The following is a 27,835-nucleotide window of genomic DNA, read 5'->3' on the forward strand; positions in this document are numbered from 1 at the left end:
TGAGCTTCATATTTAAACATTTTCGCATAATTTGTCATGAGGAATTTTTCAATGAGTTTCAAATTTATATCTGGTATATGGTCCCTAAAAGTGGTCATTTTCATATAATCGCTCATACCTCGCGAAATAGAGATCAGATTGGAATAAAAATTAATTGTGTTGGGTTTTCGACTGTGCCGATTCGAATGAAGTAAAAATTAATGTATGCTTGGATTCACAAATTTTTAAAATATGTTTTAATAGTTCAGAACTCATATTTAAAAAGAAAAGCCAAATTCAAAATGAGTAATAAACTCATGTTTGGCCCGTTAGAATCTATCATTTAAAATAAAAAGTAATGAGATACCTATACTATTTCAGTTATGCTCAAAAACAAGATGTTTCTGTTTAACATTACGACACTCGTTTTCAATAATTTATATTTCACTAATTTTTCGTTCAAAATTGATGAAATTTGGTATTTCGGCATTTCTTGAGATACTGAAACCAAATATGGAAGAAAAAAAAGGGGGTTACCATTGAACTTTCAAAAGTTGGATGTAGTTTTAACATCTAGATGTCCCCTTAAAAAAAATTAACATAATACACTTATGGAAGATCTCAAACGAAGAAGAATGCTACCTTTCTTTTTTTTTTTACAATAAATAGAACCCAAGATATCGCCATCGTTCTCTTAAACGTTGTGCGTATTGTACGTGTCGTGTACACTACCAATCAGAAGCAAAGATTTGTTGAAAATAGAAATATATTTATTGGCATTTTAATCGGACACGCGTCCTCCAGTTTCTTTAGATCTCAGAGTAGCAGCCTCGACGGCGTCTATGAGGGCTGATCGGAAACCGCTTTTTTCCAGCATGTGCACGGCCTGGATGCACGAACCGGCCGGAGAACAGACGTCGTCCTTCAGCGAACCCGGATGCGTTCCAGTCTCTAGCACCATCCTTGCTGCACCCTACGAGATTACAAGAGAAACAAAATTGATTAGAGAAAGATCAGTCGGGATTAACAAACGACGAAATCGCCAGTTGACATGCTGTGGAACTTGTACGGGCATAATAATAATAATTAATGAGATCATTCTGCCTGACATTAATTCTAGTCAAAGCCTTTAGATTTTGGCTTCGATTTGAGAAGTACCATTTGTTCTTCACGGATTCTTCGAACATCCCTAGAAGGACAGAGCGGAATCCTCGGTTTTCAAGGTGGTGTATCGCCTGTATGGTGGTACCAGCCGGGGAACAGACGTTATCCTTCAAACCATATATCCCGTCCTCCAAAGCTGTCTTCGCTGATCCCTGCAATACAACCATGGACAGAAGGGGGAAAAAAGAATCTAATCAATATTGGGAATTGCGCTCGATATCCATTGATAAGTCCACGAGCGAAAACAAGAAAGTCACACGATACCAGTAACTAAATAATAGCCAGGTGCAGGGGATATGCCATTGCAGGAGGGAGAGAGAGGAGAAAGATCGATTTTCCACCAGAGAATAAAAAGACCACTTTCCAGAGAGACCATCTTGGACGAGATTGCAAGCTGGAAAAGGGGAAGGTTGGAAAGAAAGCAGGGACAATACAGACAGCATAGGCTACGTATGAACAAAATAACCAAAGAAAACTGTTACGTGAGGGTACGACACGGACCGTAACATATACTATATTCCATACGTCATTCATGTCAACCGTTCAGTCAGAGAATTCTGCGTCCGTCCGTCCCCATGATCTGACCCGCAGTGACCACTTCCGCTGCAACGAATCTGTCCCATAGAACAAGCTATCGCTAACCTCGCATAAACATTTCGGGAGTTTACGATAAGAAACGAAAAGAGTGTTAGACCCAGGGCACTTATTTGCAGCACCGCACTTGTGAAAACCGTCATACCAGAAAATTCCGCAATCACTATGTTGTGAATCACAAATACTGTACATCCTACGATACAAATTGTCGCCAACCCAACTTAAACATTTCGAAAGTCAATATGAAGTGAAAAATTATTGGACATAGGACACTTCCTTGGGACACCCCACTTGTGTGCAACCGCTCAGCCAGGAAATTTCACATCCACCATGACCTACGGTGACAGATACTTCCTCCGCGAATATATTATATGATACAAGCTGCCAACAACCCCACGTGAACATCTCTACAGTTAACAATACGAAGTGAAAAAAGTATTGGACTAGCGACTTCCCGGCGTGACGTAACTAAAAAAACCGTCCAACCAGGAAATTCCGTATTCACCATGAGCCGAAGTGACCGATACTAATGACACAAATCTATCAGATACCCCAACGGTAGTAACTGAACATAAGTTGTCATAGCATTAGATGCGGTGAATCTAGACACGATTGGAGATTACAATCGCCAATGCATTCTTCGCGGAAATGCTTCAACTCCGTTTTTTTTTTGGCGATTCGAGTCATAACTGGCATCGTTCGAAGGCGCGAATTGAGTTTTCAAAAACTCTTTTCGTATAGAAAGCTACCCTTATTTTTTAAAAAAAAAGGAAACTTATTTCTTACAAAGATAGTCTCAAAGTAAAGAGCACGTGGTTGCAGCTTTCACAATTCGCTCCCATTTTCGAAATGTTATTACCAGTACGAACTTCGCTTGAAAAGTAGGAAAAGAGACAGAAGCAAAATGGATGCTATAAAAAGATGTTCTAGTTCGAGAACATCATCATCATCATAAACACACAACAAACGCCCTGCCAAGAAGAAAGATTCTAAACGATTCTCGCTGTTCTTTAAAACAACACGAGCAATCATCTGTCGAGAGGGTGGATCATCAGCTCCTAAATAAACAAGTGCTCTGTTCCCACCAAAAAATCCACAACTTCCGTAAGTTTGCGCGTGTGTTTTTATGTTAAGGTTTCCAGATTGCGAAACTTGAAAATGAGGGCACATGCACATCTCGCAACGACACTGGCATATGTTTACAACAGATGGCGCCACAAAACCAACAAAGACGAACAGTTGTTTTCCAACCGAACAGAACCGATAATGTAGGGTTACCAGATTTAAGAACCCGTAAGATTAAGAACCCGATTAAGGCCCGTTTATACGAGGTAAGTCATCAAGTAGTTAACTAAATTTAAAGTCGTCAATTGCTGAAAAAAACTATCCCAACGTAAGTAATCAAGTCGTGAATGCTCATTGGCTAACACGAGACCACTCTCATCTCCGCAAGCGCATAGTGAGTGCTTAATCGAAAAAATAAGCTGGATCTATCTACTTAACTACTGAATCACTCAATCACCTACGAAACTAAACCTGTGTAAACGCCCCCCTCCCTCAACGTCTGCATAGATTTTAAAGTATTTGACGACTTAAAATTAGTTCGATTACTTAACCCGTGTAAATGGACCTTTAGATATGAGGATATGCGCACACTTAGCAAAGTCTCACTTGCATGTGTTTACAACAAATGGCGGCGCCATTATAGTACCTACAAGAACACCAACAATTGTTTGTGAGAGTGTCATTATCATTACTTACACTTACTGTGTAAAGAGGAAGTATATAATGGGGCTACTTTTATTCAGATATTTATTTCAAATTTGTTTCTGTGATTTCGGGCGGGACAAGCAAGTAACAAGCCGAATTTTTCCCTTGTCTCTATTTGTCCGTTCCAGAAAAATTACTGCGGAGGGGGGCTCTAAAATGCACACTTGTTCCCCTTGTAAAGAGTATATTTTTGTTTCTGGTAATTACGATTCCCCCACTCCGCTATATAGAAACCTTATTCCAGTGGTTCTCAAGATCTTATTCCAGTTTTCTCAACATCTTCATCGTCAAAGTATGGCGCAGAAGCGTTATGCCATGCTATGTGTGTTTATTACTGGAGAAACTGGAGAAACCGCTAAAAAACTATGTGTGTTTATTTGATCATTTGATCATTTTTGTCGCACCACGGTCATCTTCTGCACACGAGGGCTAATTAGACCGGGACCTACAATTTATTGCCGATTCCGAACGGCAGGCTTGTTTTTCATACTCATCGAGAGGTTGGTGCGCTAACCCCTCGATGGGGGACTCCCTGCGGTAGCAATTTTTGCTGAGGTCAAATCGCCGTTTTTTGTTGTACCCCTGTGTCAGGAAAGTTTTCTGACAAGGACGAACTGGGTATCGAACTCGCGACACCTCTAAACATCCTTTGGTACTTTAGGCGAGCATCTTATCGACCGGGCTACCGCGCCCCCATGTGTGTTTATTACTGTTGGAAATATTTGAAACTTAAAATGTTTAAAACTTTGAAGTCCAACTGAAGCCCAAGCTGCCCCCCCCATACAAACCTGCCACCCGGGTACACCGCACCCCTTGCACCCTCGCTTAAGTCACCCCCTGACCTGATCTAATGTAAAACGAACGTGAAGTGCTTCAACATGATTAGTTAAAACCGTCAGTCGATTACTTACGAGTAACGTGTGAGCAGCCAATTTGATAGCGAGGTCTCTGCGGATGCCCATTTTGACTGCTCCGTCTGCTAGGGCCTCGATCGCTATATACATCTGCAAAAAACAAAGAAATAGAGAAAGATAACATACATAATTGGTTCCATTGTTACTTGTGGAATCGCGCAACCATTACATAAGTATAATGTAGGTAAAGATCGCGCCGAGATAAGATATAACTAGCGTCTCTATACGCTTACTCCAGAGAGAATATACACTAAATTAAACTGCCAGCGTATAAATCACGCTGTGAGTAAAAAAAATACGCTCAGAACTAATATTTCTTCTTTGTGTGTGCGCGAGAGAGAAAGGGAGAGATGAGCTATATTAGGATTTAAAAACAATGGCCGTTCGTTTAAACGTGCGATTGTTATGCCGAATTGCAGATGCACCGCACCAATATGACTGTATCACTGTATGGTCAAGAGACACCGCTTCCCCCTTGCATTTTCTGAAAAGGGGTGGGGGGTATTCCTTTCGGTCATCCGTTCCTGTGTTTCTTAACCTTATTTTGCCCGTGGCCCCCTTCGGATAATTTTTTTTTTTCTCGTGGCTCCTCCCCCCGTTTTACCCAGAATCTTCGACCCTCATCCTGAAGCGAGATCCTTTATACGTATTGAATTGGCGGGTTTTTTTTTCAGTAAATTTGTACTGAATGAAAATTATGTAAATAAGATTGGTCTCCAGACCACTTTGATAGAATTTATCGAGCTCAACGCTAGTCCGAGTTCCATTCAGGGCCGTCACAACATCATAGGCACCCTATAGGCAAAGTGATGTTATGATAGTCCCATACTTAGCTAGAAGTAACAGCTAACAAATTTATTTTCAAACTTTGCTGCACTATACGAAATCTCATAACGTGGGGTCACTTATGGACATGAGGCCCTTGAGCATGGCCTCTTACAAGAGTGGAACTGACACAGCTGCAGCCCGAGGACCTGATATGATTTTCATCTTCTTTTTTTTCACGCTGTGAATTTAATAAAGAGGGGCCCGGGGAAAATCTAGCCAAGAAGCCTTTGAAAGACCCCCATCTTAGGGAACCTGCTGCAAAATGTAGTGGTTCAGCCTCGGATGGGTCCATGCCCCAAGACGGCCCTGGTTTTATGGGTGGTTTTGCTGGATTCTGTAAGTATATACTGATATAAGTATATACTAATATAGAAGTTTTATTTCTTCACACCCCAACTTTTCTTTTCAGCTCTCTGTGGACATCCAACCCATCTGTCATGGCTCCTTTTCTACTTCATTTTCTCCCGTGGTCCCCCCCCCCCTGAAATATCCCAGTACCACAAGGGAGCCATATAGGCCCCCCCCCCCACCCCGCGATTGAGAACCACTGATCTACTCCATACATGTTAAAGCCTTTCACCGCTGGCAAAATGTGGCCCTCAGAGCGTAAGCAGATTCGTTGTTGAGCGCGATTGCCCCCCCCCCCCCACCGCAGTTTATTATTGACACAGGCGAGAGGGAAGAGGCAGATATTCATCCCTCCTCATTCCCTATACACACCATCGGTGATTCCTCTCCCCCTTCTATTCAAGGAGTCTATATCCACTCACGCGTTAGAGTCACCTGATGTGGCCCGCAACCTGAAACCTGATTTTGTAAAGATGAACTAAGTGGCACATTTCTAGATCTCTTAAGGTATCCGACTACGTTGAAAACGTCATTTTGGAAGAAAATATTGGTTTTAATTTTTTTTTATTCTTTATAAAAGCCCTATTTTTTGTGATTCCAAAACGGGCCTTGTTTTGTTTGTACAGTATGATGCTTAGACTCAAAGTTACGTTCACTTTAGTATTGCGTTTTTACATACAAGTAATACGCGAATAAAGACTTTAAACGCGTTTTACGAACAATGCTATTTTTGACATTTTACTTGACTTTGTGACATGATTTGTAAAAATCTATTCATTGCATCCTTACGAAATTTTAATGAGATATTTTGCTATATGTTGTTGAGGTTATGAACCAAAATCTAAGGTATATCACATATATTTTGTGAATTACAGTGTTTTACAGACAAAATGCAGGATGAAATTTCAAAAAAATTCACACGTACTTAAACATATTTTGGTGTAACTTATGAGCATATCATGCAATCTTTTAAATTTTGGTTCAGTACCTGCAACATTACTAGCTAAATGCACTGTGAAAATCACAAGGCATTTCATTAATAAAATTTTTTACAATCGTGTTAATGAATATCACATGAATTTTGCCTAAAATTTGACACAAAAACGACTTTTTCATAGAAAATATAACAGATAGACCAAAATTTGCCACTGTTTTCACCATTTCGAGACACTTTCTATCAAAAAATGTATTTAACGTTCACTCCAGAACCATTTTAAAGACAAGTGACAAGAAAGGTAGTCGGATACCTTAAGTGAACTACGGTGCCGTTCACCCGAGTCACCCGTGATATACAGGGTGATTCAAAAAAGATGGCAAAAACTGTAAAAAGTGATAGCACAACACACCAACAACACACAATCCGCAAACGTTAAAACGGCGTTCCTGTTGATATTTATCGGGAGGAGAAAGAACACCATGCGTGCAAATGTAACCTGGGGAAAAAGAAGAAGAAACCGTATGCAAATCTGCGTCACAGTGAATAAAAGGCGCGGACTCGGTATTATTACTAAAGTGCGCCATTATCCAGCACCTCCTAGAGAATAGAAGGCCTCTGTTTGCCATAAACGTCATCCAGACTAGCCTAGCAAGTTTGCCGCATTTTGAAACACAGCATCCTATTTCGTATCTTCTTATTTTGGCGTAAAATCTTCCTGATTGGCTCACAAATACCGCATAGTGATTGGATGTGGGGCATAGAAATCGCCATTTCTGAGCCCGATCATTTCTTTTCCTCACAACGATTATACTACTTCACCAAACACCAACTCTGGCCATATCGCTATATTGCAATTTACTGCCCTTAGTGAGATGGGCTGGAAGCGAAGGCGCTGTCTATCGGTGGTCGCCTCAAGTTCGTAAGGGAAAATATCTTATTGATATCCTCCCTTGGGTTCGAACCCGGGACCCTGACAACAACCTTCACGATGGTAGACGAGCATCTTACGACCATGCCACTCGGGCACACAACGATGATACTGGCACGAGCAGGGAATGTTTTTTCCCTGAATATTCTGAGGGAAAATGGACTACTTACTGACGTCACAAGACTGAGGCCTTATATCTCTAGGAGGTGCTGCATAATCCCGTACGTTACAACTGTTAGAAGGGTTGCACGCTGGAATAAATTCACAGGCCTGGCGTCCGCGGCTTCTTCTTCTTCTTCTTCCCCAGGTTACATTCGCATGCATGGTATGTTCTTTTTCTCCCGATAAATTTCAACAGCAATGCCGTTTTAACGTTTGCGAATCGGCCGTTTCGTGTTAGACCATGCATTTCCAACGGCGAATTCACAGATCACTTGAATGATTCACGATATACTTACAGAACACCGCGGCACACTCCCAGATCACTTGAGTGACCCCGCGGCATAGTTACAGAACACTTAAGTATCCTGCGGTGCTGTTCCAGACCACCTAAGTGGCTCGCAACACATTTTCAAATCAATGAAGTGGCCCGCACTCTCCTGAAGTTCGGATACCCTGGATACCTCGATCTACTCAATATTAAAGCCCCCCTTTCCTCTATGTGGGGGGGGGGGGGCATGACCCAGGGGGAAAACATTTACTTAAATCCAAAACATGTATGGTCACAAGCGCCCTGAGTTGACTTTCTATACACATTGTCTGCTTTTGCTTGAGCACTAAAATACTTTTGGCCGTCTTAAGAGCATCATGGGCTCCCATCATGGCCCCCACATCCTGGAGCAGGGCCCCTAGGATGGGACTTTTGGCGGCCCCCCAGACCAGACTTTTCATGGGCCGCTTTATAGTGAATTTATGGCGAGAAAAAACAAAAAAAAATGATGAAAATCGTCCCGGACCCTTTCAGCCTCCCTCTTGTGGGGGCCATGGCTCCCATGCAAATTGATCTTTCTGAGGGCCCCCCCTTCCCCATCTGACTAGTACCTCTTCCTACTAATTCACGTGCTTAATCTCGAAATTCTTAACCAGATGTCATTGTCATGAGACTCCCCCCCTTCTGCACTTGAAGCCCCCCCCCCGCCAAGCCAAGGAGGAGGCCCATTCGTTAAAGACGGTACTGTATATCTATTGGTTTTTTTTCCCCACACACACACACATTTTTACACGCTTTGACCAATCGCAGTAAGAATTCACAGAATACATGAACCCAAGTTTCTTCCAAGCTGGTTCCAGGATAATACGAAAAAGGTAGACTGAAAAAAAAAAGTCTTGATTACATCGCCTCTGGCAAAAAAAGCAACGCCCAAGAAAGAAAAACCTTCTGAGGGTAGAGGAAGAAAACCTCTCGCCCTGCTCTAAGCAAAGTAACAAAACTGATCAGACTGTAAATTCATAAAAATTGAGCGCAGACTGATATTTGTTTTGTTTTTCTTTTGTTAATGGTTCTGGTTGTGGGAAAAAATATTTTAATGGCAAGTGTGTGTGTTTTTTTGATTTCGTTTAGTGGCACCATCTGCGGAAAAAAATTGGGGAAAATGACGTCATCGAGGGTGCGTGTGCCGTACGCATCCTCATTTCTCGGTTTTCGAACCTGGTAACCCTAGCTTACCCCAAATTCGTATGTCCCGCATGGGTCCTCTCTTAATTCGAAATTAGATGGCAGCACCTACACTGTAGAAATCAAACGGCGGAATCACCCGCTCTGCTCTACTTGTCGTCTGCTTCTTTCGGGGATCTTTATTTTAGACTTCCCCTGTTCTGAAAAAACGAATTGAGCACCTTCCAGTTCATTTTTGAACATTGCTGGTAAAGAACTGAACTGAATGAAAAATTAAGTTTTTTGAAAACGAACTTGATCGTTTCCAAGAATCGGTTCATTTTTTCATAAGAGTCAATTCTAATTTAGAGACTAGATGGCAGCACCAAGAAGTGTGAATAAACAGTGTAATCTTCTACTTGTCTGTTTTTTTTAGGGACCTTTATTTTGACTTCTCCTTATGCTCCGAAAAAGAAATGACCTTGTTATCCGGTTCAGTTTGTGGGGTTGCTCGTGCGGAATTTCAGCACCTTCAGCGAGGAATGGAGCGCAGACAGACATCTTCGGCTGCGAATAGAGCTGAAAAAAGACATCTTCAGCTGCGAATGGAGCTGAAAAAAGACATCTTCAGCTGCGAATGGAGCTCAGAAAGACATCTTCAGCCACGAATTGAGCACACACATCTTCAGATGCAAATGAAACACACACAGACATCTTCGGCTGCGAATGGAGCTGAAAAAGACATCTTCAGCCGCGAATGGAGCACAGAAAGACATCTTCAGCCACGAGTTGAGCACACACATCTTCAGATGCGAATGAAACACACACAGACATCTTCAGCTGCGAGCGCACATAAACATCTTCAGCTGCGAGCGCACATAAACATCTTCGGCTGCGAATGGAGCTCAAAAAGACATCTTCAGCCGCGAATGGAGCTCAGAAAGACATCTTCAGTCACGAATTGAGCACACACATCTTCAGATGCGAATGAAACACTCACATCTTCAGATGCGAATGAAACACTCACATCTTCAGATGCGAATGAAACACACACAGACATCTTCGACGGCGACTGGAGCTGAAAAAGACATCTTCAGCCGCGAATGGAGCTCAGAAAAACATCTTCAGCCACGAATTGACCACACACATCTACAGATGCGAAGGGAGCTCAAAAAGACATCTTCAGCCTCGAATGGAGCTCAGAAAGACATCTTCAGCCACGAGTTGAGCACACACATCTTCAGATGCGAATGAAACACACAGACATCTTCAGCTGCGAGCGCACATAAACATCTTCGGCTGCGAATGGAGCTGAAAAAGACATCTTCAGCCGCGAATGGAGCTCAGAAAGACATCTTCAGTCACGAATGGAGCTCAGAAAGACATCTTCAGTCACGAATTGAGCACAAACATCTTCAGATGCGAAGGGAGCTCAAAAAGACATCTTCAGCCTCGAATGGAGCTCAGAAAGACATCTTCAGCCACGAGTTGAGCACACACATCTTCAGCTGCGAGCGCACATAAACATCTTCAGATGCGAATGGAGCTCAAAAAGACATCTTCAGCCGCGAATGGAGCTCAGAAAGACATCTTCAGCCACGAGTTGAGCACTCACATCTTCAGATGCGAAGGAGCTCAAAAAGACATCTTCAGTCTCGAATGGAGCTCAGAAAGACATCTTCAGCCTCGAATGGAGCTCAGAAAAACATCTTCAGCCACGAGTTGAGCACACACATCTTCAGATGCGAATAAAACACACACGGACATCTTCAGCTGCGAGCGCACATAAACATCTTCGGCTGCGAATGGAGCTCAAAAAGACATCTTCAGCCGCGAATGGAGCTCAGAAAAACATCTTCAGCCACGAATTGACCACACACATCTACAGATGCGAAGGGAGCTCAAAAAGACATCTTCAGCCTCGAATGGAGCTCAGAAAGACATCTTCAGCCACGAGTTGAGCACACACATCTTCAGATGCGAATGAAACACACAGACATCTTCAGCTGCGAGCGCACATAAACATCTTCGGCTGCGAATGGAGCTGAAAAAGACATCTTCAGCCGCGAATGGAGCTCAGAAAGACATCTTCAGTCACGAATGGAGCTCAGAAAGACATCTTCAGTCACGAATTGAGCACAAACATCTTCAGATGCGAAGGGAGCTCAAAAAGACATCTTCAGCCTCGAATGGAGCTCAGAAAGACATCTTCAGCCACGAGTTGAGCACACACATCTTCAGCTGCGAGCGCACATAAACATCTTCAGATGCGAATGGAGCTCAAAAAGACATCTTCAGCCGCGAATGGAGCTCAGAAAGACATCTTCAGCCACGAGTTGAGCACTCACATCTTCAGATGCGAAGGAGCTCAAAAAGACATCTTCAGTCTCGAATGGAGCTCAGAAAGACATCTTCAGCCTCGAATGGAGCTCAGAAAAACATCTTCAGCCACGAGTTGAGCACACACATCTTCAGATGCGAATGAAACACGCAGACATCTTCAGCTGCGAGCGCACATAAACATCTTCGGCTGCGAATGGAGCTCAAAAAGACATCTTCAGCCGCGAATGGAGCTCAGAAAGACATCTTCAGTCACGAATGGAGCTCAGAAAGACATCTTCAGTCACGAATGGAGCTCAGAAAGACATCTTCAGCCACGAGTTGAGCACACACATCTTCAGATGCGAATAAAACACACACGGACATCTTCAGCTGCGAGCGCACATAAACATCTTCGGCTGCGAATGGAGCTCAAAAAGACATCTTCAGCCGCGAATGGAGCTCAGAAAGACATCTTCAGCCACGAGTTGAGCACTCACATCTTCAGATGCGAATGAAACACACACAGACATCTTCGGCTGCGAATGGAGCTCAGAAAGACATCTTCAGCCACGAATTGAGCACAAACATCTTCAGATGCGAAGGGAGCTCAAAAAGACATCTTCAGCCTCGAATGGAGCTCAAAAAGACATCTTCAGCCTCGAATGGAGCTCAAAAAGACATCTTCAGCCTCGAATGGAGCTCAGAAAGACATCTTCAGCCACGAGTTGAGCACACACATCTTCAGATGCGAATAAAACACACACGGACATCTTCAGCTGCGAGCGCACATAAACATCTTCAGATGCGAATGGAGCTCAAAAAGACATCTTCAGCCGCGAATGGAGCTCAGAAAGACATCTTCAGTCACGAATTGAGCACACACATCTTCAGATGCGAAGGAGCTCAAAAAGACATCTTCAGTCTCGAATGGAGCTCAGAAAGACATCTTCAGCCTCGAATGGAGCTCAGAAAAACATCTTCAGCCACGAATTGAGCACACACATCCTCAGATGCGAATGAAACACATACAGACATCTTCAGCTCCGAATAGAATGCAGACAGACAATTTCAGCTGCTAATTGAGCGAAGGCAGGAGGATCCAGGCCAAAATGTCGAAGAAGCGACTTATGTAGATGCATGGGCGGAGATACGGCGGGGGGGGGGGCATTGCTCTCCCAGCGTCAAAGGCGGAGTCGACTGATCTAATGTACATATGTATATATGAATTGACATCATCATCATCGTGCCCTCCAACAATAATGAGCCCCCAGACTTCCAAGTCTCTCTCCGCCTATGTGTAGATGCACTAGATCCAGTGGCGGATTAAAGTCGGTCGAGGCCCCGGACGCAAAAAGAAAATATTGGGCCCCCTTAAATTAGAAAAAAGTGTGAAAAATCTGGGTTTTGTGAGAAAAAAGTGTGAAGTTTGTGTTTTTCGGGTCCCTGTAGAAGTCGGTGTGCCCGCCGTTAAATCCGTCTCTGACTGGATCACCCTGTATTTTACGGGACAGACTAAGTTCACCACACGTTATTCGGTTCTTGGATCCGCGCTTGCCTCTTCCCCGATGCACGCCCCTCCCTCAAAGAATACTACGTATATATAAGGAGCCCCAAAAATTCCATACCTGCCTAGGGCCTAAACTTATCAGGAACAGGCCCTACACACACGGCCTCAGGCTTCAAATAAAAATAAAGAGTCGAGAGAGAGAAAACCACACACACACGAGTCAAAATAGTACTCACATACGCGGGCCCGCTCCCGCTGAGCCCGGTGACAGCGTCCAACAGGTCCTCTTCGATTTGGGCGCACATCCCGACGCTCGAGAAGATCTTCTGGGCAGTCTTGACATCGTCGTCGGAAACGTGGTTCCCGCAAGCAAACACCGAGGCACCCTCGCGCACCAGTGCTGGAGTGTTCGGCATCACTCGTATGACGCTACATCTAGGTGCCAGAGCCTGTAACGATAATCAAACAAAAAAAAAAAACAATGGTAAGCACCACATCTCCTCGTCACTTTAAACACGCATTGCCATTTCTGGAATATCTGACCTGTTCGATGGTCTTGATGGTGATTCCCATCGCGACTGAGATGACCAGGTGCTGGTTCGTGATGTACGGCGAGACCTGCTTCAGAAGCTGCGGCACCACGAACGGTTTGACGGCCAGGACGACGACGCGACAGTCTTTCGCGACGTGGGTGTTGTCGCATGTCGTGTTAACGCCAAGTTTCTGTTTAAAAAAAACCAAAAAAAACCACTGATTAGAAAATCATCAAGGAAATGAGACACTATGTACCACACTTTTTTTAGTCACGGTATCGAGAAGTACAGCAAACCAGTGTTCGCCAATACACATCTTGCGCATGGGCGGAGATACGGGGGGAGGGGGGCAGCGTCAAAAGTGGAGTGGACAGATCTGACAGATCTAATGTATATGTGTATATATGAATTGACATCATCATCATGCCCCCCCCCCAGCAATAATGGCCTTGCCCCTCCCCCCCAGACTTCAACGTCCATCTCCGCCTATACAAATACAACGCCACAACAGGCAAATTGCCCAACGAGGTGGCTGACTTAAGAACGTCATGGATCCCCGAGCCATTTTTTGGAAGCCCTACCTACTACTACTACTACACTTATTTATCCTTCCCTTCAAACCGGAGCATGCAGACGACAGAGTAGCTGATAGCCACCCTGATCTGATGCGCCTCGCTTGGAAAACACAAAAGCGTAGCGTGATTATGTAACACGTTTCTGTCAGCGCGAAATAGTCTAATTCGGTTCACGCTGCGCAACAAACCTATTCCTAGGAAAACCCGGCTTAAGCACCAAAGCTTTGCTTAGCACTGAGAAACACGAGAGAAGGGTGAAAGGGGTTGTTTTTTAGCACGTAGGGGATTTTACGCTCGCTTTGGCCGCGCTAAAAAACGCGCCGCAAATACTGATGCGTGTGTGTGATGGCGCCAACTCTATTTTTGTCTTTTAAATTAGAATATATTTGAGTATAAAAAAATAATACATATTTAATAACTTCATCATTAAAGCCGGGTTTTCCTAGGAGCAGGTTCCGCGCACGTGATTCGCCCAGCGCGACACGCCGTCCACTCACCAATAAGAAAAGCAGCATGACTGTTTTCCTACAGAGCGCAATACGCCTTACGTCGGGCGTGATTGGCCGACTGCTTCTGGAGGAGTCCAATGCATCGTGCGCCGCGCGTTTTGCAGATGTTCTCTTCACTCTTGCGTGTTTTCTTTCCGTTCCCTTCAAACCGGAGCAATGCAGACGACAGAGTAGCTGATGCCAAAGCCATATACCAGCGGTTCTCAACCTTTTCTGACTCGCGGAGCCCTATTCAGTGAATAATTTCTCTGGCGGAGTCCTGTTTAACTCGAAGAGCCTTTTTTAGTATATCATTTATATGGCGGTACCCTTTAGGCCTCTTTTTTGTTTGTCTATCGAATTTATTGATTTATTTTATTATTCTTGAGTGGCCGCGGAGCCCTTGGGAAGTGCACACGGACCACCGGTTGAGAACCGCTGCTCTAGAATACTTTAAGACATTCATTTTTAATGTTGGTACTTTGAAAATCGGAAGTGCCTTATTGTGGTGATGACGAAGCTCATGTATAAAAAACTAAATTCTTCATTCAGCTTCGTTCCTTATAAACTGACCTGAAAGATCAAACTTCCAGTTCAGTAATAACAAAGGACCTCCACACAAGCAGACGACAGGTAAGATCGAAGAAAATGAATTCTTCCGCATTCTACTTTATAGTAATGTGCTGCCATCTAATCTCAAATTTAAAAGTGACTCATGTGGTGATGATGAAGTTCAAAGTAAAAAAACTATATTCTTCTATTCCGCTGAGTTCCTTATAAACAAAGCTCATAAACTGAACTGGAAATTTAAACTGAAAGTTCGGTTATTTTATCTGAGCATAAGGAGACGTCCAAAACGAAGAACCTCTTAGTGAGCAGACGACAGACGGTTTGTTCGGTTCCCTACAAGCTAAGCTCACAAACAGAACTGGAAGTTTGAACTGCCAGATCAGTAATTTTTTCAGGACACGAGGAGACGTCCAAAAAAGTAGCCTGGAGAGAAGCAGACGACAGCGATTCCGAGGCTTGCATCGAGCTTATATTACTCTCTATGTACTGATTACTGGAGGGAGCTTCCAGCCGCCGCGACTGCAGCGACATCAAATGTGAGGCGTGACTCGGCGAAAACAAAGTTCCCGCCTGGCAATTTGCACATGTAAATGTATGCGCCTGGAAATGTACAGTTTGGTCTCTAAATATTAGGTTTAAAAGATTAAAAACAGAGGCTAGAGAACTCATCTAAAGGTGAAAAAAGATTAAGTTATTTATTTCATTAATACTGGAATCATTTCTTTCATCAATTCTGGAATTGTTTCCTTTATTAATTATTATTTCTTTTATTACTTCTGGAGTAATTGCTTTCATCAACTCTGGATTTTTTTTTCTTTCATTAATGCTGGAATTATTTCTTTCATTGATTCTGAAATTATATCTCATTAATTCTGGAAATTGTCTCTTTCATCAAATTGGGAATTATCTCTTTTTCATTAATTTTGGAATTATCTCTTTCTTCATTCTGGAATTATCTTTCAAATTTTATTATTCATTAATTCTTTCATCAATTTTGGAAGTATCTGTTTTCTTCATTCTGGAATTATCTTTCAAATTTTATTATTCATTAATTCTTTCATTGATTTTGGAATTATCACTTTTATCAATGCTGAAATTATCTCTTACATTAACTCTGGAATATTTTCTTACATTAACTCTGGAATATTTTCTTACATTAACTCTGGAATATTTTCTTTCATTAATGCTGGAATTATCTCTTTCATTAATTTTGGAATTATCTCATCGATGCTGAAATTATTTTTTCATGTTCTCAGCACTGCCAAGGCGGAGACCGCCGATGTCATACTCTCTCCAGTAATATGAGCTCGATGGAGGCTTGATTTATATACTGTTGGTGCTGCCATCTAATCTCGAAATTTCAGGCAACTCGTGCGATGATGAAAAGAGAGAGAGAGAGAGTTCTTTTTGTTATTTTTTGGCATAAAATTTTTTTATGAGACGAAAATTTTGATAACAAAATTCGTACATTTGCAACAATCTATTTTACGTAGAAAAAAATAATTATTTCTTTCCACAAAAACATTCGGACAATATGGATGATCGAACAAATAAGTGAAAATACTGTCTTCAGATAGGGTTACCAGATTCAAAACTGAAAAAGGAGGACGCCTGGTGCGAACCTTAGGCAGTGCCGTCTTAACGCATGCTTCCCCCACCCCGGGCCTCAAGAGAAGAGGTGCCTCAGAAAAAACGAGACGTAGTTGAATTTTTCAGATAGGGCCTCGAAAAAATCCCTTGGATCGGGGGCCCATGATGCTCTTAATAAGGCGATCCTGCCTGTCAGCCACACCCTTGTGAGGGTCATGGAATTTCAGTACTTGATTCCTTTACTTCTATTCCTTTACTCTTAATTAAACAAAAACAGCGATAAAAAATCCGAAAAATGATCGTTTTGCAACGTATATTTGATAAAGAGATGATGAGGCGCTTTAAAAGTATGACAAAATGTCTGCCTGTTCCAATACGGTTCCAGCCACAATACGGCAGGTGGACCACGCGCTAATTATTATTAATAATTTATGAATTTTGTAAAATTAATTTAAATGCCATTCCCTCTCAATGGATCGTGTTCGATTACGATCTAGTCTAGGCCAGCGGTGGTTCTCAACCTTTTTTGACTCGCGGAGCCCTTTTCAGTACATAGTTTTTACATCGGAGCTCTATTTGACTCGAGGAGCCTTTTCTGTATATAATTTTTATTGCGGAACTCCGTAGCCTCTTTTTTTATTTATCTGTCAAATTTACATATTTATTTTCCTTGAGTCGCCGCGGAGCCCCTGGGAAGCCCCAAGGGCTCCGCGGAGCACCGGTTGAGAACCGCTGCCATATACTATAATATTTTTGTTCTGCATAGGTATAATACACATAACGGGAAAAACAATTCGATAAACGACAATTAATTATAAAATTTCTGAATTCAGTGCAATACACATAATACATAATTGTAAATACTTGACTACATATTTTCACCGATAGATGGCAGTAAATATTTCGAATCTGCTGCCCTCCAGAATATCCGACCATCGAGCTTATATTACGCCAGTTCATGGCATAATATAAGCTGGATGGCCGGCACTGATAACACTGCGGCTAACGTACAAAATATAATTCTTAACAATCCCAACAGATGGCAGCACTAGAATCAATGTAGAACGCGAATTTAAAGGATACATCCTTTTGATCCAATTTGATCCTTATAAAGCCGGGTTTTCCTGGGTGTTTTGCGCCGCGTGAACCGAATTGAATCATTTCACGTCGGCAGGAACGTGTTACATAATCGCGCTACGCGTTTGCGTTTTCCTATTGTGGCGCATCAGCTCAGGGTGGCTGTATAGTATATGGTCCCTGGAATCAGCTACTCTGTCGTCTGCATTGCTCCGTTTTGAAGGGAAGGGGAAGAACAAAACACACAATAGTGAAGAGAACATCGGCAAAACGCACAACACATTTGACTCCTCCAGAAGCAGTCGGCCAATCACGCCCGACGTAAAGCGCTGTCGTGATCCGTATTGCGTTCTGTAGGAGAACAGTCATACGCTGCTTTTCTTATTGGTGAGTGCCAGGCGTGTCGCACTGGGCGATTCACGCTGCACAGAAAACCCGCTACTAGGAAAACCCGGCTTAAGGCGTGTATACACTAGCGCGCCGATCTTTCAACGCACGACCCCGTGCTGCAGCGGTTCTAACCAGCACCACCTGTAGAACAAGGCCTCCGCACGAAGCTTGTGACGTTAATGAAGGCCATTTCTACTATTGCCATATTGGATATATACTACAAAAAAAAAAAGAACGATATCGTATGCGTCGAGCTGCTGTTCGTTGAAAAAAAACCGATTCCCGGTGGGTCCAGTGAAAACAGCTCACGAATCGTTCACTACACCGTACAAATTACTGCGAACAACAAGTTGCGGCTGCTTTAATTGCATGATCCGCGCGCTAATATATACGAGCCTTAATATGATTTATAAAACAGTGTTTCCCAAACTGCGCCAATATCCCCCCCCCCCCCCACCCACCTGGGAGATATGGAAAAAGCTATGGGTTTGAGTAAAGGGTTACCAGATTCGAAAACTGCGAAAGAAGAAAGCCTGCACGCGCACCCTTGGTAACAACGTCACTTTTCCTAATTTTCAAAACAGATGGCATGAAGTAGAACTCCTTAATACACGTATATGAAGGCGTCTTAGCATGAAGGAGATATCAAAGGATGACGTCACTCTCCGCTACCATACGAGGGTTTTTAACAACTGGCTGTTGCGAAGAGATGAAAATTCGCAACAGCCACTTGTTAAAAACCTTCGTATCAAGAGATAATGTTTTAAAGTGGGGGGAAACAAATTCTTTAAGAAAGAAAAAAAGAAAGAAAAAGAATTCCGGAAACCTGGAAAAGTAGGACAAAAAGACGAATTTCCCGAAACGTAAGGAGGACATTTGAAATGACATCAAACAGGGCCGTCTTAAGAGCATCATGGGCCCCCGGGCCAAATGCTTTTTCTGAGGTCCTACCAGGCAAATTCTCGAAAATCTCAACCAGATCTCATTTTTGTGAGGCCCCCTTTTCCTCTTGAGGTGCCCGGGTGGCCCATGCTTTAACACGGCATTGACATAAAAAAGGGAGGTAATCCTAGTTGAGTATAAAAGATCTTATGGGTTGGCTGAAGTTTAGGGGCGATGAAAAGAAAAAAAAAGAAGGGGGCGATTGAACACAAAAAGTTTGGGAAACTATGATTAAACCCTCTTACAGCGGCAATCCTGAGAAACCCTCTCATTTCGGAGTCCAATCCAGAGTCCAGCTTCTGCGTTGAAGTTGTTTCTACAGTCAAACATGTTTTCCATCTTGACCCCCCCCCCCTCAAGAGACGAGGGGCCTCACAAAAATTAGATCCGGTTGACATTTTCTAGGATTTACCAAGTAGGGCCTCCAAAAAACCACTTGGCCCGGGGGCCCACGATACTCTTAAGACGGCCCCCCCCCCAACTATCAATCAAGGTTTTGAGTCGGGTTTTGCTTAAAGTCTGATATCATAGGTGGGGGGGGGGGGGAAGGAGGATGTTTTACCTTTCCCTCGAGGTAGTAGAGGATTATGCGCGCAGCTATAATAATAGAAGAAAATAGTTTTTTCCTCTTCCTAGTTTTTATTTTTAGTGTTTGGGGGGAGGGGGGCATTTATCAGCTCAAGCAATAGAAAAAAAAAATATTATTCTTGAAGACAGGCTAGGTAGCAATTTCTAGACGGTTTCGTGATTTAATGGCGGTTATAATGCGGATCAAAAGAATTTTAAGAAACGGTTAAAGGGTTAAAACACGAGTGCTCAACCCTTTGGAGAGTGCGGGGGCCATTTTATTTGCTTGAAAACGTGTTACGGACCCACTTAAGTGACCTGTGAATGTGCCACGGACTGCTTAAGTGATCTGTGAATGTGCTATGGGTCACTAAAGTGATCCGTAAATGTGTCGCGGTCCACACTGCATCACTTGAGTGATCTGATAACGTGGCGCTTAAATCATTTTTACAAAATCAGGTTAGAGGTTTCGGGCAACATGAAATGACTCCGGGTGGTCAAATTGGGACTGTGGGGCCATGGGTTGACCATTTATGATTGAAGACATACATACTGTATATATATGCACAGGAACTGACATCATCATCACTGTGGTAATGATGTCACCGCTATACAAACAGGGCGCATCGAAGCGGTGAGGGTGCAGTGAGCACCTACAGTGATTTGTAGCACGTGGGTCAAGTCGTCTGTGGAAGAGGTCTCAAGTGTGGGATCAATTTTGGGGAGAGAGTTCTGGTTGTCATATATAGCTATAAGAGCCGAGCATTCACCAGGTCTAAAAGCACTTCCGGCGCCCCTGGTCGCTACTAATGGCTGTGCGGTCACATTTTCTGCCAGGTGGAATTCACCATTCAACTAATATGACTAATATACTACAGCTAATATGACTCCCTTGTCTAGGTGATCATTCACCAATGGGTCGTGCACTAGCGATCACGTGTCCGCTAGCACGGACTGTCTCTTACATGGGCAAACGAGGCACGTGAGTTGCACCCAAAAATTGTCATGGACAACAAAATTGGCTGGCTTTTGTATTTTATGCACAGCCCCCTTCCCCCTGCATACGCCTCTGCCCAGAGGCGGATTTACTGTTTCGCCGCCCTTCTCCCGTTTTAGTCAAATTTTCTTGACTTGACCACTCATTCATCGAATTCGCCGCCCTGCACTATATCCCACTTACATACTCCTTTGGCTACTTACTCCCATGCTCTCACACAATCTCTAGTTCACTGTGTTTTTGACACTCACATGTTATCACACTGTTTTAGCAACTCGTGTCTGCACACTCTCCAGGTCACTTTGGGTCATTTACACGCACGCACGCACACACTCGAGGCCACTCCTAAGGACCACACACACGCACACATTCTCAAATTCATTCTTTTGATCATTCACATGCTGGCATGGGCAGAGATACGGGGGGGGGGAATGCATGCCCCCCAGCGTCAAAGGTGAAGTTGACTGATCTAATGTATATATGCATATATAATTAATATCATCTAAATCGTGCCCCCCCCCCCAGACTTCAAGTCTATCTCCGCCTATGGTTTTGGGTCACTCACTGACCTATTCCCATAGGCGGTGATAGACTTGGAAGTCTGGGCGTGGGGGGGACACGATGATGATGATGATGTCAATTCATATATACATATATCCATTAGATCAGATCAGTCGACTCCACCTTTGACACTGGGGGCAAGCAATCCCCCCCCACGTATCTCCACCCATGCCTATTCCTTCTCCTGGGTAGAGGAGGGGATCTATGGTGGGGCTATACAAATGTCTCAGCCCTTCTCCCATTCTACTCATTTTCTCGTTCACTTATTTCTCAAATTTCCGCCTCTCCGAATTTGCCGACCTGGGATAGTCTTGCCCAAGCGATCATATATACTGCACACCTCTCCCTCCTACACATCCTGCACTAATTCCCGTAGCAATCAACGACACTCTCATGGCAGTACTAGTTGTTAAAATACAGGTGATACTTACCCTCATCTGCTCTAGGAAGGTTACATCGAAGGCGGGGCAGCTGGCGACCACTTTTTCCGGGGTCGTCATCTCTGAAACACCAATCAAAAGATACACATTTGTTAAGAGATTTCCATTTCATGCGTCAAAAACATTTTCAATTAAACATTCGTTAAAAAAAAGAGATTATTGATTGATAAGGGGCTATCAAGATAGATAACCTGTCAACACACAAACCTCCCTCGTCCCTATTCTGAATAAACGGGAAGTCTTTCAACCAGGGTCATCTTAATGGATAAGCCAGGAGTTCTTAACCTATAGGTCACAACCCAAACTTGGGTCGCAGGGGCTTTCGAGATGGGTCGTACGAATCCACTTACTGAGAAGAATTCTGAAGCTATGTTTAGCGACCCAAACTTGATTCGAAGGAGCTTCTAAGATGGATCGTACAAATCGACTTACAGTACTGTAATACCAGGGCCGCAACTAGGGTGGAGCAGGCGGTCCAGTGCCCCGGGCTGGAGGGGGGAGCGGAAATCACCTTTCAACTGCGCTCTCTACATAATACCGGGGGAGGGGAGTTAAATGCTTGCGTGCCCCGGCTGACAAAGTATCCAGTTGCGGCCCTGCTGTAATAAATGCACTTATTGCGTCACTAGTTTCCTGTTTGGCTAATATGTCAATATCACAAAGGGGGGTTATAGATAAGAATTTTATTCAGAATTTAGAAAGGAGCAAGGGGAAGGACAGACATTCTGAAAGGAGCAAGGGGAAGGACAGAAATTCTGAAAGGAGCAAGGGGAAGGACAGAAATTCTGAAAGGAGCAAGGGGAAGGACAGAAATTCGGAAAGGAGCAAGGAAGAGAAGAAATTTTCAGTAAGGAGCAAAGAGCAGAAATTCGTAAAAAAGCAAGGGAAGGGCTGAAATTCGGATAGTGGCAAGGTAGAGCAGAAATTCGTAATAATGAAGCATCTCTGCGCTCCCGCTTACACCACCTATATAGGCGGGTAAAGGAGGCATAGGTGGAGATACGGAGGGGGGGGGGGTTCGCCCCCCAGGGAAAAATGTGGTGTCGACAGATCTAAGACGCCTTCATATACTATGTAAGTAAGTAAGTGTATTAAGGAGTTCTAGACAGATCTAATGTATATGCATATATATGAATTGGCATCATCATCATGCCCCCCCCCCCCCCAGCAATAATGACCATGCTCTATTCCAAGTTTATCTCCGCCTATGTGTGAGAGGAAGCTCCCTTCTTTTTCCCGCCTATATTGAAGATGATGGTAAATATGTTAACGCCGCAGAGGATTAACACCTAGGCTTGGACAAATGTCTCATGTGGCCATTGTAGAAACCAATCACATGTCCCTTCGGGGAATTTGGGAGCGTGATCTTGGTATTGATGCGATCATTTTACGATGTCATCCGCGATATTATTATACGGTTCGTTCGTCATAGAGAAACGTTTGACGTTAGATCAAACACGAACGAATGCATTTTATTAACTCAGGTGCTCGTAGTTAAGACTTTATGGGGCTTTTTATTTTTATTTCAATTGCTCCGGAAACATTTTTCGTAAACATAATAAAAGGACCTTATAACAAGGACTTGACGACGGTAAACAGACTGTTTACACGAAAAATTTCTCCCGTAACTCGAAAGTACATAGGTAATTGGCGAAGAGCAAGCAGCATATAATGTAAACATTTGCCGGATACAAAAATATTTCCTTAACGTTAACTTAATGTTTGATCGCATATTATTCTATTAATAGTTAATACTACAGTGTGTGTTATTTTTGTAAATGATTGTTTGGAAAACATTCACTTGGCATGCTCTGGATTCATGTTGCAAATAAGCATGATTTCTTCTTTTCCTTCCTGTTCATCATAATTAGAGTCCGGATTACATCAGGATCTAGAGCTCGCTGTTGGGCGGGGTGATTTTTTTTTATTTTTAAAATTTTACATTGCTGCAAATGGAATGACCATACGTCCCGCATTGTCCGGGATAATCGCGATTTTCTTTTTGTTTTGAATTTTTTTTTTTAAATGTCCCGGTTTTTTTCGAATTTTCATTAATTATGAAATTATTTATATTAACCAACTAACCAAAGCAATCAATTTTCATTAATCCTGTTTTTTATCAGCCTGCGCTAAAATATTCGTAGGTTTCTCATTTTCTGTGTAAATTCTGTTATTTTTTTTGGAAAATGAGATCTCGAAGGATTTTGTATCATTCATGGATGGGACTCAAACATTTTGTGGTTCCGCGTCCATGTTTTTGGCAAGTGAGGCCAAAAACATGGACACAGAACCCCCATATGCATACGCAATTGCTGCACTTTTTATAGTTACTCTGCATATAAATGCATAAAATCACCGAAATTTTACAATAAGTGCATATTTTTAGCATTTTTCCAATTAAACGTATTGTTTTCAAGATTACATATTTTTATCTTTACACCATGAACTTTAATCAAATTTCTTTTCTAGAGAAAATGTTTCAGCATTGAATATTGTTCATTTTAGGCTTAAATGCATACTTCTGCACTGCTAAATGCGTGTTTTCTCTTTTTTTTTTCCGCATATTTTTCAGTTTTACTACACATTTATCTTTTCTTTCAGGGCATATTTCAGTGCTTTTAATACGCGTATTTTTTTTTTTTAATTTTTCTGCATATTTTTTTTTTTTCATTTCCTGCAGTTTTTTTTTATTTTTATGTAAATTTTCTTTGCATATATTTTTTATTTCAATTATTTTTATGATCATGATTTGCTTCATTTTTATTTCAACTTTCTACATTTTCAAAAATCTACGTTTTATTTTCTTCCTTTTTGGCTCATATTTCTCCTCTTATTAGGGAAGGTTCATCATTTCTTTCTTTCATTCAACGTGTATTTTTCAATATTCCCAAGTGGTGCATATTGAAGAATTTTTAAAGTTTTTTAAATTTTTATTTTTACATATTTCGGTATTTTTAAAAGCCTATTTCGGTGTTTTTAAGTGCATATTTTAACATTTTCTGTGAACGTTTCCATTTTTTGCCACTTTGAAATGCACACACATTTTTGCTTATACCAGCACTTCTCAACCGGTGCTCCGCGGAGCCCTTGGGGCTCCTTGTGCACTCTCCAGGGGCTCCGCGGCCGCTCGGGGAAAATAAAAAGAAAGAGTGAAATTAAAAAAATAATTATAAATATTTTTTCTAATAGTAAAAATAAATTTGTAACTTTGATGAATAATTAAAAAAATTGGCCTACGGGACTCCGCCATAGAATTTTTTTACTTAAAAGGGCTCCGCGCGCGAGTCGAAAAAGGTTGAGAACCGCTGGCTTATACAATAAACCTCTCTTATCGGACACCCGTCAGATATTGGTGTCCCCAAAACTGTATTTTTCATGGTTAGTCTCATACTTTAGCATTATTATAGATGGAATTGTTTCCATTTTTCTCACATATTTTGTGATTTCATGTCATATCTCGGCATTTTTAAGGTACCCGACTACGTTGAAAAGGAAATACAGTACATATATAATATATATATTTGGAAGAAAATATAGATTTTCATTTTTTTTTATTTTTTATAAAAGCCCTATTTGTTGCGATTCCAAAACAGGCCTTGTTTTGTTTATATGATGCTTACATTCAAAGTTACGTTCACTTTAGTATTGCGTTTTTGCATACAAGTAATACGCGAATAAAGACTTCAAACGTGTTTTACGAAGAATAATGCTATTTTTGACATTTTACTGGAGTTCGTGACATGATTTGTAAAGATCTATTCCTTGCATCATTACGAAATTTTAATGTTATATTTTGCTACAAATTGGTGAGGTTATGAACCAAAATCTAAGGTCTATCACATATATTTTTTGAATTGCAGTGTTTTATAGACGAAATGTAGGATGAAATTTCAAAAAATCCACATGTACCTAAACGTATTTGGGTATAACTTATGAGCATATCGTGCAATCCTTTAAATTTTGGTTCATAACCTGAACATTACAAGTTAAATAATGTACTGTGAAAACCACAAAGCATTTCATAAACAAAATTTTTTGCAATCGTGTTTCGAATATCACGTGAATTTCGCCTAAAATGTGACATAAAAACGACTTTTTCATAGAAAATGTCATAGGCAGACCAAAATTTGTCACTGCTTTCACCATTTCGAGACACTATCTATTAAAAAATGTTATTAGAGTTCACTCCAGTACAATTTTAAAGAAAAGTGACAAGAAAGGTAGTCGGATACCTTAAACGAAGATTTCCCTTAATTTTCAGTGCACATTTCAGCGTTTTTTAAGTGAATATTTTGCTACTTCTTAGTGCATATAATCCGGTCTCTAGTGATGATGAAACCCTCCTCCCCACGGTGTGTGACGATGTTGTTTGCACACGTGGACGAGGCGCGAAATGCCGTCAACCCGTAAAACTATTCCGGTAAATTATTTTTCTACGAAGAAAATTGAAAAAAATAAATGTTAATGAACTTACCGGCGGCGATGACGCCTCTCGCCAAGGCCTGTGCCATCTTGCCAGCTCCAAGAAATCCGATCCTCATGATGGCAAATTTAAAAAAAATGGAAGGAATATCAAAGAAAATGTATGGAATGATGACCTTGTATACCTGTCTTCTCCAACGAACGAGTCACTGACTGGTTGGTCACAGCTGGAGAGTGGAATGGAAAAGAAGCCTTTTTTCCACAACAGACACCAAAACATCCATCTGGCGGTACAAAGAAGAAGCCAAAGCCATTCCAACAGCTGACTAGACATCAATGAGTGTTTTGTTTGTTTGTACAGTTTTTGGTTTTATCCACCGGAAAAGGTCGGTTCCGTCTTGTCTTGTCCGATCTTTTCTGTTTATTTATACGCTTCTGGTGCATTACAGCAGAATCTATTTTCTATTTCAACAAAATCATTAATTTGTGAGCAATATATACACATGTTTATTTAATCTCGCATTTAAATACTGTAGACCAAACAAGATTTTTTTTCTTCCCCGTATGTTAGATAGCTGCTGTAGTTTACTTAAGGAATCCTTTTTATTTTTGCTGATGTGGCTGGTTTTGGAAATTAGTCAATTACCTTTGACTATCTGTTTCTAAATTACTGTATTTTCCTGCGTATAATCCGCGGTGGCACATAATCCGCTTGCGAGATTTGAAGAAAGAGAAAAAATAACGTATAATCTCCGCAACGGCGTATTATCAGCAGGATTTAAAAAATATAAAATAAAAACTCACCTATAGTGTTTCAATAATCGATCCATTGGTATGATAATTGATGAAATTTATTTAGGTAGCAATAGCATTATTTACACACGAAACAAAATTTACAGTTCAATGAAAGACTTTCAAATTTGAGTCATCGCGATGCTCACCCGGCTGATAACATTATTTTCTGCACAGCGGTAGATATAATCCGCATTTTTTTTAATGTTTGACCACTTTTTTAACAAATAATCCGCGGATTATGCGAGGAAAATACGGTGGATATTCATAGGAAAAGTAAATACGAGTCGAACTCGTTTAAGTACGTCAAGCTGGTGCTCCGATTCAAACACCCTAAATTATTCAAGTATTTTATTGGCCCTGTGTGTGAATTTTAAACAGTTCTGGATTATCAATTACCCTGCAAGTTAATTATCTTTTCTTCTTTTTGAAATTATTTCTTGCGTTAATTCTGGTTTTTAGTTGATTCTAAAATTATTTCTGCGTTTTTAGTTAATTCTGAAATTACTTCTTTTGTTGATTCTGAATTCTTATCATTCTGAATATCTTCCTGAATTTTAATTAATTCTGAATTTTTATCAATTCTAAATTTTAATTCTGAAATTATTTCTTTCATTGGTTCTAAAATTCGTTGATTCTCAATTTTTAATGTTTCTGAATTTTTTTTTTCATTCAAACAATTTCTTTCATTAATTCTAAAATTATATATTTCATTCACTCTCTGAAATTGTTTCTTTCAATCATTCCGAAATTACTTCTTTCATTCGTTCGGAAATTTTTTGAAATTCATTGTAATTCTTAATTTTCATTAATTCTGAAATTATTTCTGATTCCTTTAAAAAAAAAATTTTTTTTTATATAACACTGAATATAGATAAGTAGTGAAAACACTTTTACGTTATAAAATAACAGCGCATCTGAGAAAGTGTTACTCGCGAATCACTGATGTATAATGACACATGATTGAAAATTAAAAAAGAAACCCCCCCCCCCCAGATAACAACTT

General features: G+C 41.5%; 1 protein-coding gene across 2 annotated transcripts; it reads right to left on the minus strand.

Moving 5' to 3' along the window:
* Nucleotides 1–727: 727 nt before the first annotated feature.
* Nucleotides 728–26,375, minus strand: P5cr-2 (Pyrroline-5-carboxylate reductase-like 2). Of its 2 annotated transcripts, XM_089238024.1 has the most exons (7): nt 26,090–26,290; nt 21,607–21,677; nt 13,429–13,608; nt 13,122–13,334; nt 4,419–4,511; nt 1,138–1,295; nt 728–952 (listed from the first exon to the last, which is right to left on the minus strand). In XM_089238024.1, exons 1-7 carry the CDS (start codon nt 26,154–26,156, stop codon nt 931–933), a joined length of 804 nt encoding a protein of 267 aa, XP_089094150.1. In that variant the 5' UTR covers nt 26,157–26,290; the 3' UTR covers nt 728–930. The 2 variants fall into 2 exon arrangements, with proteins under 2 accessions (XP_089094150.1, XP_089094149.1); XM_089238023.1 differs by lacking the exon at nt 1,138–1,295 and having other exon boundaries at nt 26,090–26,375.
* Nucleotides 26,376–27,835: the final 1,460 nt, after the last annotated feature.

The sequence above is a fragment of the Pholcus phalangioides genome, unplaced genomic scaffold, assembly GCF_987345545.1.
Source record: "Pholcus phalangioides strain wild (caught in Gottingen) unplaced genomic scaffold, Ppha-v1.0 ptg000010l_1, whole genome shotgun sequence".
Taxonomy (NCBI): Eukaryota; Metazoa; Arthropoda; class Arachnida; order Araneae; family Pholcidae; genus Pholcus; species Pholcus phalangioides.